General features: G+C 38.3%; 2 protein-coding genes across 2 annotated transcripts in view; one reads left to right on the plus strand and one right to left on the minus strand.

Annotated features, from left to right (window-relative positions):
* LOC107671680 (leucine-rich repeat-containing protein 52) overlaps positions 1–2978 on the minus strand; it is a 6423-nt gene extending 3445 nt beyond the window's left edge. Inside the window, exon 1 of the mRNA XM_016464590.1 lies at positions 2256–2978. Coding sequence (XP_016320076.1) covers positions 2256–2877 — 622 coding nt within the window. The 5' untranslated portion in view covers positions 2878–2978. The remainder of the gene's footprint in view (positions 1–2255) is intronic.
* A 3622-nt stretch (positions 2979–6600) lies between these two features.
* LOC107671652 (plasminogen activator inhibitor 1 RNA-binding protein-like) lies at positions 6601–15967 on the plus strand. Its single transcript, XM_016464560.1, has 7 exons — positions 6601–6911; positions 6995–7066; positions 7866–7940; positions 8030–8216; positions 8312–8368; positions 11199–11399; positions 14615–15967. Exons 1-7 carry the CDS (start codon positions 6601–6603, stop codon positions 14672–14674), a joined length of 963 nt encoding a protein of 320 aa, XP_016320046.1. The 3' UTR covers positions 14675–15967.
* Positions 15968–18002: the final 2035 nt, after the last annotated feature.

Consider the following 18002-nt stretch of genomic DNA (forward strand, 5'->3'; position numbering starts at 1 on the left):
GAGGAACGGCAGGAGGGGTATCGTCGAGGGTTATATGACGAAGCAGATATCGTCCTCTTTTGGAAGACCAAACAAAGTAGTTTCGCTTTCACAACGAAGCACACAGCTTCTTCACGCCATGGCTGCAGCGTCAACAATACTACAGTGAGAATAAAAGTTACGGCTTCTTTCTTTGAGTGAACATTTGGGCGACGTTATGCAAATCTTCCCACATAGTGACATAGACATGTGGGGGCGTGTTAGAACGAGCCGTTTTAGGTAGGCGTGGCTGACTCAACTTTTATAAAGAATATCTCTTTGGATTTGAGACTTTAGTCTTTGCAACTTTACAGACCTTCTTTATGCACCAAGAGCTTGTAACACTCCAAAGAGAAAGGAAAAATTTAAATCGCATCATATGACCCCTTTAATAGCTCTCAAATTATTATATATCTGTAATCCAATATTCACAAAAATCCATTGCTGTTTAAAAAGTGAAAAAATGAAAGGGTTTAATGCAAGCAAAACCATTTTAAATATTCACTGTAATTCATGAGCGATTCACAGCTGTGAATGTTACAGCGCGGCTCCGGGTCCAAACAAACCCCTACAAAGCCAGTGAAAGGTAAAAAAAAATAGGCCAGCACATATGGGACTTCAGCAGCTTAGAGCAGAGGCTGAGATCTTATTTCCGTTTGATCTTTCATTGTCGTGTGAATAGTTGCATGTTAATTTGTAGAGCAAAATAATTAGCTGCACTCGCGGGAATACATCTGGGACAATTAAAAGCAGGAGATGTCTGGATTATTCCTCAGCACTCTGCGTGTTTGTTGTATGTGTCTGTGTGTGAGTGTTTAGTGTGGCTTTGTGCACTAAAAGGCCCTCAGCAGCCTAAATATAACCAGTTATAATGGGACTCTATGAACATTCCTGAAAGATGAACTCCGTTATGAGCTTAAACAATCATCTGCAGCTATATACACAATGCATGCATGTATGTATATACACTGTATGTATTTTTGTGCATGTTTGTATCTATCTATCTATCTATCTATCTATCTCTTCTCCATTACATACTTTTGAATCATTCAGATGGCATGTACAAATCCAATGGCAGCTGTTAGTTTATTTTTTTCCTTTAAGCCCTCAGTGACTGAACAGAACTGGCTAATGCATTCATTGTTAATAGAGGGCTATATTGTGTCCAATAGCAAGCAAGACTTAATTACTAACATTAACAAATACAATGAATAACAGATTAGCACATCATTAGGTATATTCAAATACTTATGTATGTCATGAAGCTTACGTTTATATTTCCTAGTGGTCAACTGATATGGGTTTTTCAATGGCTGAAGCCAATACAGGATTTCTGCAGGTTTTATGAAGGTACATTTAAGACTTTTTAGGACCAAGTAAGGAACATTTCAGGAATGAATTGAATGGAACACAATATGGTCTCTAAATGTAAATGTCTTGTATATATCTTATAGTAGATCCCCCATTGCTTTTTCATTTATTTGTACAATCAATCAATAAGAATGAATTAAAGAAATCAATCAATCAATCGCTTGATCAGTCAGTCTTATGGCCAGCCTTAATTGTGTTCAATTTGTATCTGAAGTAAATATATCTTGATTTAAGGATGTTTAGTTATTGGTACTGGAGAACAAGACAATAATACTGAGGAAGATTTTTGTTTTTTGCAGTGAATGCAACAATTTCATGCCACGACTTTATGAATTTAAAGCTTTCTGCTCTGATTGAAGACTTTTTAGAATGTAATATTTGGAAGAGCGAATTAAGACTTTTTAATACCAGCAGCATCCAAGCAATTATTGAACAAGCACTTCTTTCTTTTTTTCTTTTTTGGTTGGGTTGTTTGAATGTGGAAGACTGGGGTATTTTAACAGGGGGTGATTTTTAACATCGATAGTTTTAGGTATGAACTAATGACCAGTTTTCTTGGGGTGACAGTATAAATAGGCTATCTGCGTAAAATATAATGCAGGAAAATATAGTTTCATGTCTGGTTCAAGCTGATTCTGATTATGAGAGTTATAACACACACACACACACACACAATGCACAAAACCACTGAGTAACAGATGTTAAAACAAAAGTGTTTCAGCATTGCCCAGCCTCTCTTGTTACGCTTTATATAATGTTAGTAACAATATAACAGCCGAATCAAGAGTAAGGTTATTAAATAAAGTTATTTTAAAATGTTTACCCAATATAAAAACAACAACCCCTAGACCCCAAATACAGCCTACCTTGAAACTTAAAGGTGTCCGTGTGCATCCATAAGCAGAGCTCCTCCGCGTCGCAGGCGCACAGCCACGGGTTCCCGCTGAGCCCGAGAGCCCGGAGCCCGGCTAGAGCCACGAGGGAGCTCACGTTGAGTCTGCTCAGGTTGTTCCTGCTGATGTCCAGCACCTGAAGAGCACTGGCATGCGAGAAAGCCCGAGGGTGAAACTCTGACAGCCTGCGGTTATCCGTCAGTCTCAGCATCACCAGGCTCTCCAGCGCGCTGAAGGTCTGCTCCTCGATCTTACAGAAGGAGTTGAAGGATAGGTCCAGATACGCCAGCTTTCTCAGGTTCCCAAATGTGGATGGAGATATGTGCGCGAGGGAATTATTGCTGCAGTCCAGATACGTGAGGTCGGACAGGTAATTGAGCTCGAACGCGGGTAACTCAGAGATGCGGTTGTTGGACAGGATGAGCTGGCGGGTGGTCAGCGGGAGTCCCGTTGGGAATCTGCGGAGATCTTGTTCAGCGCACTGGACAACGTGCTGGTCATCACACACACAGCGCTCCGGGCAGCCCGGAGGGATCGAGGACACCACATGCACCAAAAGCACCAGCAGGACACATGCTGTGGCGACGAGCTTCATGAAGTCTTCACGGGTTATGGACACGCTGAGAGCCTCCACAGAGAAAACAAGACTCTCTGATGTCCCCTCTGTGCGTGCGTGTGTGTGTGTGTGTGTGTGTGTGTGTGTGTGTGTGTGTGTGAGTGCTGCGCTTCTTTCTTTCGTCGCTATACAGTCGGAGAGCTGCTGAGTCAAAATGTGTGTGTGTGTGTGTGTGTGTGTGTGTGTGTGAGTGCTGCGCTTCTTTCTTTCGTCGCTATACAGTCGGAGAGCTGCTGAGTCAAAATGTAATTCTATGTGAAGGTGCAGAATACTATCACGCAAATGTCAAGTAGCCTAAACGAAAGTAATAATTTTATTTATGTGCACTATTTATTTTATATTATTTACAAATGTTTTGATTTAATGACTACAATATCAAGCGGTATGCCTGTCAAAAATATAATTTACATTTTAAAAAAAATGGAAGCTGTGGTTGCCAGAACTTCAGTGTAAAAAAAAAAGGGTTGCAACTTTTGGGTTTTACGGATTCAACTTAAATTTACAGTAAAAGCTGTAGGCCTATTTCATCAAACTACAGTACTTAAAGGCACAATATGTAATTTTCGCCGCTGGAGGGCGCATATTCAAAATAAACAAATAGACAAAGGCGTAGTTTGATGACGCCGTGACTGAGTGTGGAATCATGGGAGTTGTGGTCTTCATCCCCACAGCCGATGCAATCTGACGGGACTCGGGCAGAAATCATGTTCATGGATGAGCTAATGATTTATTAATGTTGTAGAATGAAGCAGGCGGAAAGCCGTCGAAGTGAAACGAGCTTGACACACGGCTCGAAAGCAGCAGAGCTTTTATTATGCCACAGTCGAGCGCTTCCGCTCCTTCCGGTCGTGCGTATGTGGGGTAAAGCAGTGCTGTTTTATCATACTAGATACATTTGAAAGTTCTGTTATAATGCTACTCTGAGCGGTCGTCACCGGTCTAATAAAACACACAACATATGAAAGTGTCTTTGGTGTTTCCATGTTTTCTACAAAACAAAACCGGAAATCGAGGGGTTATGACGTCATTGGCAGGCAACACATATTTTAATAAAAAAATCTTACATATTGTGCCTTTAAGTAGGGCCTACTAATATAATATACTGACAACCACCAGAAAACACGGGTAGTAATGAGAAAACCTCATGATGAATCAAAGCTCATGCATCACAAGCTAAAGTAAACATAAATGTATCGAAGGTGCACAGTGTCATTAACACAAATACTAAACACCATCATGGCAATGCACATGACCATGTAATAAACATTCATAGAACAACAAATTATTTAACATAAAACCCTAATGAACAGAACTGATAAGAAAAAAAAACTAAAAAGAAACATTTAATTCAATGAACCATCGAAGGTGAAGTGCCACAGGGAATTGTGTGAGTGTTCATTCACCTAAACAACTAACAGACATTTTTACAATCTTTTACCTTTAACAATTTTATTTATTTATTTATTTTACATTGCATCACGTAAGAAGTAGCCTATAAATCATTTTTTCCCCCAAACACGTTTAAAGGTAAAACAAATAATGAATGTTATCATGTTATTATGGTTTGTTTATACCACCTCACAACCAGTGGTCGCATTGCACCCCAAAAAAAAGATCGAAAAGAAAATAAGAAAAGTCTTAAAATGGGCTTTATTTTTGTTGTGTATTAACGAGGCAAACCACCAGCAAATGCCATCTAGCACGCTTTACTCCGGTAAATACAATACATACGTCACACATGACTTAAATACTGGCTTCTATAAGGTCGGGAACCAAAGAATACTAGACATAAATCAAGTAATTACAAATACACATCATCCCAATAAAACCACATCACCTCCCCCATTAAAGTTAGCACCACATATCACCATACATTAATTCATTTTTATTCAGTCTCTGAAATGTTGTGGTCATTTAATAGTCCGTTTAGAACGCCGCAGACCCGCACTGGGCTTGATTCAGGCAGTTCGATTGGTAGTTCAGACTCACACAGCTGTTGGTGTTCCAGCTAGCCCCGAATCTTGGCTGCTGGTTACAGTCATCTCTTTTTCAGGCTGTGACATTTGAGTCTCTGATGAGCTGCATGACCTCAGTTGATCATCATAAGTCTCTGAGGAAGAAGATGCCCCACCGCACCGTCTTGTAGACGCTGTAAAACTTGGCAGAGAGTTACCAGATGTTCTTGCTCAACTTTACCCATGATCAACAAATTATCCAAATACACAACAACTTTCTGGTCTTTCATCAAATTTTCCTTAATCCGTTTGAAAATGAAATGGGCTGAACTAGTGCCAAATGCTAGACAATTATACACAGAGTCCCTTGTGTGTATTAATTGTTGTATATTTCTATATCATCCAACAAGACCTGCTGATATGCCTGAGCTAAACTGATCTTAGAGAACACCTTCCCTCCACTTAGAGTGGCTAAGACTTCTTCAGTTCGTGCTAAAGGATACACTTCAGTGTTGGCAGCTTGATTAACAGTGACCTTTTTAATCACAGGGACGACAGGAGCAGCCCACTCACTCTACGTTACTGGAGATATAATGTTTGCTTTCTCCAATCGATCAATTTTGCATGCTGTGTGTGTGTGTTTTGGGGGTTTATATGTCAAGTTTACAGAAGAAAGTTTTAAAACTGGTCTAAGCAATTTTACAGTGCATGCTCTCCGAGTGAGAAAGAATGAGCTGATGTGTTTTTGGTGGATGTGAGATTAACTATGTGGCCAAGTTTCATGTTGGTAGTCGCACCTGCTGCAGTCAGTCAACAACACTCCCAATGTCCTCCTTCTGTCGACTTCCATTACTGCAAACTCACCTGCGTTTTCAGCAGAGGTTCTTCATTCTCCTCAGTGTCGCTTGCATTAGCCTTGCTGACATCTCAAAGCCCTGAAATAATGAGATGCATCCATTTACAATGAATAGGCCTGCAGTACCAGGTCAACCATTTCAGGATGAATGTGCAACATGAAATCTGGTGGCTGAAAAGTAATGCACTATCCCTTCCCTTGCCTGCTTTAACACTAAACTGCAATAAACAATGTTTGGTGTCAAAAAATTGTGTCATTGAGTTGTTATCAACGAGGCTGTACTCAATATACAAATGTGATTTTTGTATCATTTTGCCTTCATTTTGCAAATTAAAAGTCTTGGTGAAAAAGAAAAATCACAGTGAGGGACAGGCCAAAAACCTTACCTTTAATCAGCATAAAAATATTTAATTGACTTTAATTTGATGTAGCCTAATATTGTTGAACGAATAGGCTACATAATAGTGTTACGTTTTTAAATCACAAATGTATTTGTTGTTATATTAATTCAATGTTTGATTATTTATTAGGGACGCAAAAGGCACCGATTTCGTGGAATGACCCATTATACTCGAGTGAACTACATTCATAGAATATTACAGTTGTAAAACTACATTGTAGACCACGTATATGCTCCTAGCCAACAACTCAAGTACTATATGCATGAATTAGACATATTTGACTGCATTTAGTGGGTTTTTGTGAGACTTTGTTTTATGTTTTTTGAAGCTTGATAGCGGTTGAGCATGTTTTCTGACCTCTGTACTGATTTGGATCTGAGTATTTGGCAAATGTCTCCGAATTAGTCGTCTCCCTCGGAGTGCAGTCAGGTCTTAAAGCTCTAGTTTTGCTCTGAATGAAGTGTGTATGAAGAAAATTCACAGGTTTTCAATGTTGGACTCCATTAACGAGTGTCTGGATATCTGTTTCAGGTATGAGGAGGGTTGGCCGGAGGCCGGAGCAACAGGGTCAGGCCAGTTCCCAGCACCAGGGAGGTCAAGGAGAGGCTCGTCCCGGGGTTCCTGCGGTGCGAAAGGCCCTTTTGTTCATGTTGTCCTCAGGCCAGTTGGGGATAAGCCCTCTAGAGGGCGTGGAGGAGGCCGTGGGGCCAGAGGTGGCCGTGGACGAGGCATGGGACGAGGAGATGGATTCGATTCCCGGGGCAAACGTGACTTTGACAGACACAGCGGCAATGACAAATCGTAAGTGTGTTGAAGCCAGCAATAATAAATGGTTCAAAGTGTGTTGTTGCACTAGTCTCACTGGAATGTCCTTCATGCTTTAGTCGACAGAAAGGAGAGGAGAAGCGTGGTGGGAGTGGCTTGCACAACTGGGGCAATGTGAAGGAAGAAGCCAGGTACGATTGTAAATGTGAAATATTTAAGGCTTGTGGTGTTGTCAGATTATTTGGGAGGTTGACATGTCATGTTTGACAGATGTCAGGGTTTCTGCATTTCTTAGAAAGTATTAATTCACCATTCCACAAATGAAGGCCTCAAAAAGATCGTAAATCAGAGCTCATAGTCTTAATTCATAGTCATGGAATTAAATGTCACCTGCATTGCTAAAAGTTAATTACTTGAGATGCAAAATGAAGACAAGAATTTTTGTTTTCTGAAAAATTGAACAATATTAAGTTTATTTTTAAAATAAGAATAAACATCTGTCAATGGGGAATGAAAACATCCCTTTTGAATAAAGTTGAGCCCATTGGCTTTTCTTTTTTCTTTTTTTGTAAAATTAAAGTAAAGAGATCTGTTGGAAGCTATGTTTTCAAACTTTGAAGTGTTGATAATAGAAGAAATTGTCGTATTGTGTTCCCTTCAATTTATTCCTTAATTCAGTTTTCTTTACTTCGTCTTAAACAGGTGTTTAAAAAAAGAAAACAAATTACATTCATAAAACCTGCAGAAACCCTGAATGTGTGATACGGAAATATTGCAGATTGTCTAAAATATTGGACTCTTGTTAATTCAAATTAGTGGTGCTTGATACGGCAAGCATTATTAATATTATTTATACTTGGGATTAACTTAAGTATTAAGCTATGACATGTAACTTGTCCCAAACCGCTTGTGTTCTGGACATGAATAACACCTAAAATTGAAAGACATGGTGGTCTGGTTCTAAAATAATAATGTTGTCTGATTTGACAGTGAGCTTGATCAGTCTGCAGCACCGGAGCCTGTTCCTGAAGGTGAAGATCATGCCCCTGCCGACTCCGAAAACAAGTGAGTCAATGAGAATTCTGTTCAGAATAACAGAAAAGCCTAGTATCTCTTTGACTAGAGCATGCCATTGGATGGTTGTGTCTGTGTAGGGAGAATGAAGTAGAGGAGGTGAAGGATGAAGGTCCTAAGGAGATGACACTGGATGAGTGGAAGGCCATGCAAGACAAAGAACGCTCCAAAGTTGAGTTCAACATCCGCAAGCCCAACGAGGGTAACGACAGTCAGTGGAAGAAGGGCTACGTACTGCACAAGTCAAAGAGTGAGGAAGTTGGCACGGTAAGTTAAGTTAGTCGGTTTTCCAGCCTTGTAAAATCTGTAATTTTATGGTTTTGAGACTAATCTTCCTTTTTTTTTTTTTTGTGCATTTCCAGCGGCAAGCTGGACCTGTGATTGAAACTGGAGATGTTGATCCTGACTCATTCCACAAGGTATTTGTCCCGGTTTGTGTCTGGATTTGGTTTATTTTTATTTACCTGTCACCGTTTTGGTCACCTTTGCAATTGTTGGTCTGTAGTTAACCTGAACTAAAATTTAGTTAAAGGGGTCATATGTTGCTTTTTTTAAAGATCATTATTTTGTGTATTTGGTGTAACAGAATATGTTGACATGCTTCAATGTTCAAAAAACACAATTTTTCGAATACTGTATATTATTGTAGGTCCTCTATGCCCCGCCTCAAACACTTCGTTTTCTACAAAGTTCCTCCTTCCGACAAGCGCAGTGTGCTCTGATTGGCCAGCTGACCCAGTGCATTGCGATTGGCCAAACACCGCAAGCACTCGTCGGAAATGTAATGCCCCTTACCATAATCGCCAGCTTCAGCTTTCAAAATAAATGTAAAGACAGAGCCCGAAAGGGGAACAGAGTGGCGTGACAGACAGTGATGAAGCTGGTATTAGTTTGCAGTACACAAGCCACGGTTAAGAGAGCTGACTCCACTGTGATGTGACCCTGTCTCTCTCTCTCTCTCTCTCTCTCTCTGCACATTTGGGCAGCATTATGCAAATATTTCCACATAGTGAGGTAGATATGTGGGGGCGTGTTAGAACGAGCCGTTTTACGGGGGTGTGGCAGAGTCTTAACTTTGATAAAGAATATCTCTTTGGTTTTGAGACTTTAGTCTTTGCAACTTCAGGGATCTTATCTATGCACAATCAGCTTGTAACACTCCAAAGAGAAAGGAAAACTTGAAATCGTATCATATGACCCCTTTAACTTGGGACCATGCCATAATTCAAGAATCTTTGGCCATGTACACACAGTGACGGTTTGACTCTTCATTTATTTTTAAAATCCCACTTTTCTGTTTGCATTAAAGGCAAAAAACATTAACAATTTAATTAATATTTTAAATTAAAATGAACAATTATTTTAGTTTTTTTTGGCAAACAAAGTGCTGTAAAGCAGACGTTTACCTTTAAAATTAAAACATGAAAGTAGGGCTACTCGATTATGGCAAAAATCATAATCACTATTATTTTGGTAAATATTGTAATCTAGGGCTGGACGATATTATCGTATATTGATGATGTCTCGTAAGTATCGCGATGTCGATGTTAACAATCAGGTAACAGACGATTATAAACATTATCGGGAAAAAAAATTACAAACCTAGTAAGATGCAAAAAATATTTTGCATAGCCCCATAGTCGCAGGTCTTTTTGTATACAAGAATGAAATAATTTAGTAGGAGGGTTGGGAATCGAAAACCTATTCCAATTTCAGAAATCGGATCAGATGCGTAAGGTCAGGAATCAAATTACTTGTTATAAAATTACATTTCGATTCTGCGTTTCGATTCCTGTATGCGCATTTATTTTGATTTCAAAAGATTCAACTGCAAGAAGACTAAATAGAACTCACTTCTGCACTCGCGCGCTGTTTTCTGTGCTGCTCACACACACACACACAAACAAAGCTGTCTCACATATAATATGCGAACACTGGACTGAGCTCTCTTTCTCGCATTCTTACACATTCGAATGGACAAATACACACAGAATTATATCAAAATATCCCATAAATACAATCGGTTATGTCTTAAGTGAACGTAAAGAGCTGAGAAAGAAAACAAGGGTGTATTGGATCCGTGCATTGACAGCAGCCGCTGCCGCCAGTCATTAATGTTAATCAAAGAACAAAAGAAAAGAAAATCCCTCACTGATCTTGACTGAATCACTTTTGTAACCTCAGTTTATATTTTATTTGTCTGTTGTTCAGAGCTCACTACTGTAATGGCAACGTGCATCTGTGTATGCGATTATTTTGGAGATGCGTTCCAATATAATTTATCCTTATTTAGGGTATAGGCCTATTCTATTTTGAGCTGCAGTTTAATAAAAGTTAAACAGAAAAAAACTAAAAGTAGCACTGCATGTGTTTCTGAATATTCTTACACATTCGAATGGACAAATACACACAGAATTATATCAAAATATCCCATAAATACAATCGGTTATGTCTTAAGTGAACGTAAAGAGCTGAGAAAGAAAACAAGGGTGTATTGGATCCGTGCATTGACAGCAGCCGCTGCCGCCAGTCATTAATGTTAATCAAAGAACAAAAGAAAAGAAAATCCCTCACTGATCTTGACTGAATCACTTTTGTAACCTCAGTTTATATTTTATTTGTCTGTTGTTCGGCGCTGACTACTGTAATGGCAACGTGCATCTGTGTATGTGATTATTTTGGAGATGCGTTCCGTGGTGGAGGTGGGGCTTAGGTAGACGATATTATCGGATATCGCAATATATTTTTAAAGACGATTATCGATAAGAGATTTTTGACATATCGCCCAGCCCTATTGTAATCATGATTATGAGTGGGCCACGTGACCAAAACTTTATATGAGTGATTTATTTAAATTTAGCGAGATATATCAAATATATTTTTTTTGTATTTCGATTAATTGCACAGCTCTACATGAAAGAATTTTGAAATGAAAGCTTTACAGTAGTAGTGTATTTCTGTCATAGTTTCTTCCAGTTGAATCGATCTTTTAGTTTGACTGGTTGTCATGAAGACCTTTGAGTTTCTAGTCAATATTGCGAAGATAGCCGCCTTGTGATTTATTCATCCAAGTTCTGTGAATTCCATTCTTATCAGATTGTGTGATTTTGGCCATGTTTTCCGCATTAAGGAAATCTAATAGTTTTCTAGCTGTAATCCTCACAGCCCATTAAGAAAGCAAGCATTATGTGGAAATGGGAATGATCTGTTTAGTTCCTGAAGCTGATCCCGTATCATTCCCTCTTAAAGGCTGATGAGGGTGGAGATCACCACTTCCGTAAGCCCGCCAATGACATCACCTCCCAGCTGGAGATAAACTTCGGAGACTTGGGTCGGCCAGGACGTGGTCGTGGAGGTTCTCGTGGAGGCCGTGGCGGTCGTGGTGGTGGAGGTGGTGGAGGTGGTGTTGGTGGCGGCGGTGGACGACCAAGCCGAGGCAGATCTGAGAAGGTAAATGACAAACGGACATGCTCTTCTGATGTTTGAGTATGGAAATTTGTGGCAGATACCGCTTGCATCAAATAAAACTCTAGTCTTCCACTGAAACTGATATTGCTATGCATTATATTTACTTTTTTTTTATTAACACAATTCACTTATACCCCAACAAAGAACTACAGCTGTTTATTGTTGTAAAATTCAGTCTTTTCCATCGAGTGTTACTGGACTGGATCTGTCAGTTGGGTGTAGAGCAGTACAAAAATGTAGTTTAATAGCAAGTAGTATAAATATATCAAAGTCAATATATTAAAATGTATATTTTATGTTTCTGCCACTGAATAAAAAAGATGTCAGTGCCAGTAGCCTTGTGGGTCGAGTCCGGGCATTTCCTGATCCCATCCCTCTCTTTCTCCCACTTCACTTCCTGTCTGAACACTGTCCTATCAAAATAAAGGCAAAAACGCCAAAACTACATCTAAAAAAGAAAAAGGGTAATTGTGACTTATCTCACAATTCTTCCTTTTTTCCTTTTTCTTACTATTTAGTTATTTTCTCAGAATTTAGATAAACTCGTAATTATGAGAAATAAAGTCAGAATGGTGAAATATAAACTCGCAATTCTGACTTTTTTCTTGCAATTGCAAGTTTATATCTTGACAATTCAGACTTTTCTTTCTGGCAGGTCTGACTTTTTGTTTCCTCACATTTCTGTCTTTGTGTACAAAGCTTTAATCTGGTCTTGCACCAAAATACATCAGTGACCTTCTGATTCCTTACTCTCATCAAAGAGTACTTAGGTCTAGTAATCAGCTTCTCTTAACTGTCCCACGTTGTCGCTGTAAAACCAAGGGTGGTCAGTAGGGCTGCACGATTAATCGAATGCGATTGTCATGCGCATTTTGTTAAAAAAGCCGGTTCTGTAATCAACAGGAAATCATCGTCACGTGCTTTCAGATGGAGCAGAATTTACTACACATAGCCGTAGTTCACTGACAAGTTATGCAAAAAAAAATCTATTTTATTAAGCGATTCTGAAATCGAAGAAATCGTTCGTGATAATGAGAGCTGTTTGCATAGCTTCTCAGTGAACTACGGCTCTGTGAAGTAAATGCTGCTCCATCTGAAAGCATGTGAAAATACCACATTTAATAAAATTTTTACTCCAAACTCACTTCATAACGTCAGTCAAGTGTTTGAATTAAATCCTTCTGTGAGATGATGTGGCTTCTTACACAGAATAAGGCACGCAACATATTTCATAGTATTTAAGCAGTGATAAAGGCATTGCATTATAAATATACTTTATTTTAATGAAAATTATAATAATAAGAACTCAGATAAACCGTATATTGCCGTAGTCGTGTGTTTATTAGTCACGTTGAATCAATGAAAGCAGTTGAATCTTCTGTTTATTCAGCTGCAGCGATAGGCATTTTCTGGGTTTCTTCTGCGAGGCGTATTTGGAGTTTCAGCGCAAGAGCGCCCTCTGGCCTTTGGATGGAGATTTACTGCTGATCACAGAACCGTGCTTCACTGAAAGATGCGCATGACAATCGCAGCTTCTGTCGAATCGCGATCTCGATTCCATTTCGATTTATCGTGCAGCCCTATTGGTCGGGCTTTTTCAGCTGCAGCTCCTAAACTTTGGAATAGTTTGCCTGTATGTGAGACTTGCTCCTTCACTAGCCAGTTTGAAGTCTGTTCTCAAATCTTATTTGTTTTTTCTGGCATTTGATTAATGTCAGTTTAAGGTTTTGATATCAGTTTGCTCTGATTCTATTTTAAAGTTTATTTTTCATATAATGCATGTTTCCTATTAAGCTTTTTATATACTGTGTTTTGTTGTACAGCACTTTGGCGCAACTCTGTTGCTTTTAAATGTGCTATAGAAATATATTTTGCCATGAAGTGGTAAGATTGCATACCACTGCTATGCTGACGATACACAGTTCTATCTTCCAGAAAAAAACTGGCAGCAGTGATTCTTTGGATGTGCTCTATGACTGTTTTGAGGAGATCAAATGTTGTTATGGCTAATAATTTTTTGCAATTAAACGAATTAGTCCTTCTTTTCCCTGGCATTTGATTAATGTCAGTTTAAGGTTTTGATGTCAGTTTGGTCTGACTCTATTTTAATGTGTTTATTTTTCATATAATGCATGTTTCCTATTATGCTTTTTATACTGTGTTTTGTTGTACAACACTTTGGCGCAACTCTGTTGCTTTTAAATGTGCTATAGAAATATATTTGGACTTGACTTATAACACGCAATTGTGAGTTTATAGTTTTGAGAAAAAATAATTGCAAAATGTAAACTCAAAATTGTGACAAAAGTAGTGAGAATTTTGAGATAAAAAGTTGCAATTCCCTTTTTTTATCCAGTAGCAGAAACAGACTTCCATAGTTATTTGCACTTCTAAATTTAATGATTTGCGTTGAATGATTACAAGTTACTCTTTGCAACACCTGTGAATAATGTATTAAGGCCAAAAATATTTCTTACTGGCCAAGAAACTTTTTTTTTAATAACCTTTTTTTATGTGGCATTTTAGTTATTGAATTTTTCTATTTTTCACTTGTTTCTTGCCATGAATATAGCCATGATAGATGGCATGGTGCTAAATTATGAGTGACAGCAGCCTAATACGTATTAAGGCCAAAAATATTTCTTACTGGCCAATAAACTGTTTTTTTTTAATAACCTTTTTTTATGTGGCATTTTAGTTATTTAATTTTTCTATTTTTCACTTGTTTCTTGCCATGAATATAGCCATGATAGATGGCATGGTGCTAAATTATGAGTGACAGCAGCCTAATACACCAGCTGCTGTCTGTCCTTAATGCAAATCAAACAAAAAAGAAAAAGATAATCACCCGCTGCAATTGACCCAGACTTAAAGCAATAGTTCACCCAAAAATGAAACGTCTGTCATCATTTACTCACCCTAAAGTTGTTCCAGACCTGTATGAATTTCTTCTGTTCTGTTGAATATGAAGATATTTTGAAGCCTGTGGGAAACCAAACAGTTGCTGGTCCCCATTGACTTTCCAGAAACAAACAAAAAAAACAGTTTGGTCTTACATTACAGATTTCTGAAAGTTTTATGTGACACACATAAGATGCTGAATGCTTGTGAAATGCTTGTATATGTAGCAGCATCCAGTGTTTCCAGATTTCTCTCATTTGGTAGGTGTTGAAGTCTGTTGCTTTTGACTTTGACAGGGTGGAGGTGTTTCCGTTCCCAACGTGGATGATCCCGAGGCTTTTCCAGCCCTGGCTTAAGCCTCCGCTCCGCCACGACCCTTCCTCCAGGCCCCCGCCCCTCCTCTTCGACGCTTGCATGCTTACGGATCGTTCGACCATAGAAACCAGAAAAGAGAAATACACGAGACTGTCATCCATACATACACCGAGAACTGGCTTTTACTTGCAGACAAACACAAAAAGGACTTCTTGTTACACTGAAGCAAATCATGGGTAGAGGTTTTGTATTTAGAGACATGATAGCAGGGATGTTCATACAGTATTTTTTCCCTTTTTTCCAGAGATTATGCATTCGCCATAAATATTTTTTTATTGCTGCTTGAATGTATGCATTTTCGAGATAGAATCAAAGTGTGTTGTGAACACTTGCGCTTCAGTGCGTGTAATCGAATACACTCTCAATGGCTCTACCAAAAGCAGAACGTTTCGTTTTTGTTCGTTTTTGTTCTCCACCAAGTGAGAATACGAGACTCGTAGGGATGATTTTACTATTAACACATATACAGGAGTAATGTATATTGACCATTTTAAATGTTTTGAAAGGAAGTTCTAAGGTCAAGCTACCCTCCTGTTTTTTTGATTTTTTTTCTTGACCGGTAGCAAGAAGCAAATGCGTTGTCTTGATCTTGCTTTGGTGTTTTCTGTCGTCCTCTGCTGGACCTGTGATATTAGTGTGCATAGTTGTCTCTGTTCCTCAGAGAGATTATTTCCTCATCTTGTTGAAGCACCCAGGGCTCAATGGAGATCCAGGCTGGTCCTTGTACGTTCATCTCTTAGAAACCTTAGGACCACTTTCTGAACTGTAAACGTGGGTGATTTTTGTGTGTGTGTGTGTGTGTGTGTGTGAGAGAGAACATGTTTTTAAAAACTCATCATCTGCCATAAGTTTATTTTCTTGGGCTTAGATGGTAAGTTTCAGCAAGTCATGTTCTTAACACAAAGTTTTATTGATTTTTCTTTAGCTGAGGTTGTTGACACATAGATTATGGTGACGTTTGAAATATAGCTACTAAGCACGTGGTCTATTTGCATCAGTACCATTTGTTTATTTTTATTCCTTCTCTGATCTTTGCTGTGTTTTTATTTTGAATTATTACTATGATGGCACTACTGCTTGCGTTTTCTGGAAAAAATGTGTAATTCGGGGGGGGGACAACAGTGTGCTGTGAAAGAAAAGTTGGAACCAGCTTCTTGTGTATGTGAAATAGCGAGACCTCCAAGTGTGATGGCCGATGTACTCTGTATTCATAGGAGGAGGGACAATAAAATGGAAGAGGACTCTAGATTTGAGTCCAGGCTTCTGGTTTGTCACTTCTCGCCTTTAGTCTTTCCTTTACAACACCCTCTGTTACCTAGTTGTTTGTACATAAATAATGTCTGCAAATAAAATGCTTTTTAGTCCGTGCTTCCCATGCAGTAAAAAAAAAAGGTTAGAAAACTTTGTTGACTTTATTGATTCTCAATAACCCATTTTTTTATACATGTGTAAATTGACCCTTGAAGTTTGTTACACCTTAGCAGCATTATATACAAGTCCCTGATAACAGCTTATTTTTACCCATTTAAAGTATTTTTACCCATTCACATTTCCCGTTTCTCTCAACGCTGCGATAACTCAACATTACAAACTTTGTATATACTTTGTACATTTCTAGTTTTGTAGATGTATACTTTTGGGCAAAAAAGGCCAATCACTAAGCTTTTAATGGTCTTAACCGCAAGTTTCTGTTAAGGAAATTAGCAAGAATTAAGCAAAAACGCTCCTTAAAAAGCCATGCTGGCTCAGAAAAACATCGAAGACAATGAAGTTTGATTCAGAGTGGTTCAGTACGTAAAACACATGTTGCATGCTGATGCTCCAAAGCAGCGTCTTTGAAGATCTGGTCAGAAATACAATAATGAATGCATAAATGCTTGGAGGATTAATGCTTTGGAGTATAAGAGAATATTGCACAATGGCTTGCTTCCCGGAATTGAGAAGTTATCTCAAGAGGAACGATCAGATGTTTTATTTTGTTTATTTTTTCACCAAGAAAATACTGCTGACCATTGCTGCAAAGACAACCAAGAAGTGGCTGGAGAACAAGTCCATCAGGCTCATGTTTTGGCCTGGTCCGAGTCCAGATTTGAACTCTATAGTGAATATTTGGTCTCCCAATAAACTCCAACTAACTGATGATGTCCATTTCAATGGACGCAGGGTCTGAAGGGGTTAATCACTTTCACAGTGGCTTTTATTATCTTAGAATAACATATAACATGAGCTACAGAACCAGATGTGAAACCACCAGATTGTATGTAATATTTGTTTCCTTCTAATGAAACTTTCCTTATCCACCCAGAAAATCCTTGTGTATACACAATTACAAAAGAGATGGACAATAGACTCCTTTTCCATTGAACAAAAATCACTGGAATAATCAATATCCAAATTAAATCTCTCTAACACACTTTTAGCTGGATATATACCATGTGAAAATTTAAATGTAACATCTTTTACTTTATTTAAACAGTATATTTCACAAATATGCCAAGCTTTATTGCAATTTATATTTCTAAATACATTGGTCCACAATAAGCTTTTATAAGCAGCTGTATCACCTGTTATAATATTCCTAATATATTTATTAGTACAACTTTTTAAGAATATCAATGCTTCCTAGAAACATGCTGTCTTTAACATACTACATTGCCTCAGAAGAATCCACAAGCTCTAACAAAATGGACAACTTGTTGAGGTATGGCGTCAAATACAACAGCATACACTTTTGGCGTAACTGGAAAACCAAATTTATCCAAAAATTCACTATAAGATAATAAATTACCATTTGAATTTAAAAGTTGTCTAACACAATGTGACCCTGGAGCACAAAAGCAGTCTCAAGTCGCTGGGGTATATTTGTAGCAATAGCCAAAAATAAATTGTATGGGTCAAAATGACAGATTTTTCTTTTATGCCAAAAATCATTAAGTAAAGATCATGTTCCATGAAGATATTTGGTAAATGCCCTACTGTAAATATATCAAAACTTAATTTTTGATTAGTAATATGCATTGCTAAGAACTTCATTTGGACAATTTTAAAGATGATTTTCTCAATATTTTGATTTTTTTTTTTTTTGCACCCTCAGATTCCAGATTTTTGTCACCAATATCATTTTCACACCAACTTTTCCCCGTAAGTGTGGGTGCAGCCATTTGTAAATTTAACTTGGCTTCCGGTCTCAGCTATTTTTAGCTGTACAAAACAGCTCGTTTTGCTGCTTGATATTGCAAACTTGTGTGTCTTGCCATATTATTTTAATGTATTATCTCAGGGGTGCCCAACCCTGCTCCTGGCGATCGA

This window comes from Sinocyclocheilus anshuiensis, unplaced genomic scaffold, assembly GCF_001515605.1.
Source record: "Sinocyclocheilus anshuiensis isolate Anshui unplaced genomic scaffold, SAMN03320099.WGS_v1.1 scaffold524, whole genome shotgun sequence".
Classification (NCBI taxonomy): domain Eukaryota; kingdom Metazoa; phylum Chordata; class Actinopteri; order Cypriniformes; family Cyprinidae; genus Sinocyclocheilus; species Sinocyclocheilus anshuiensis.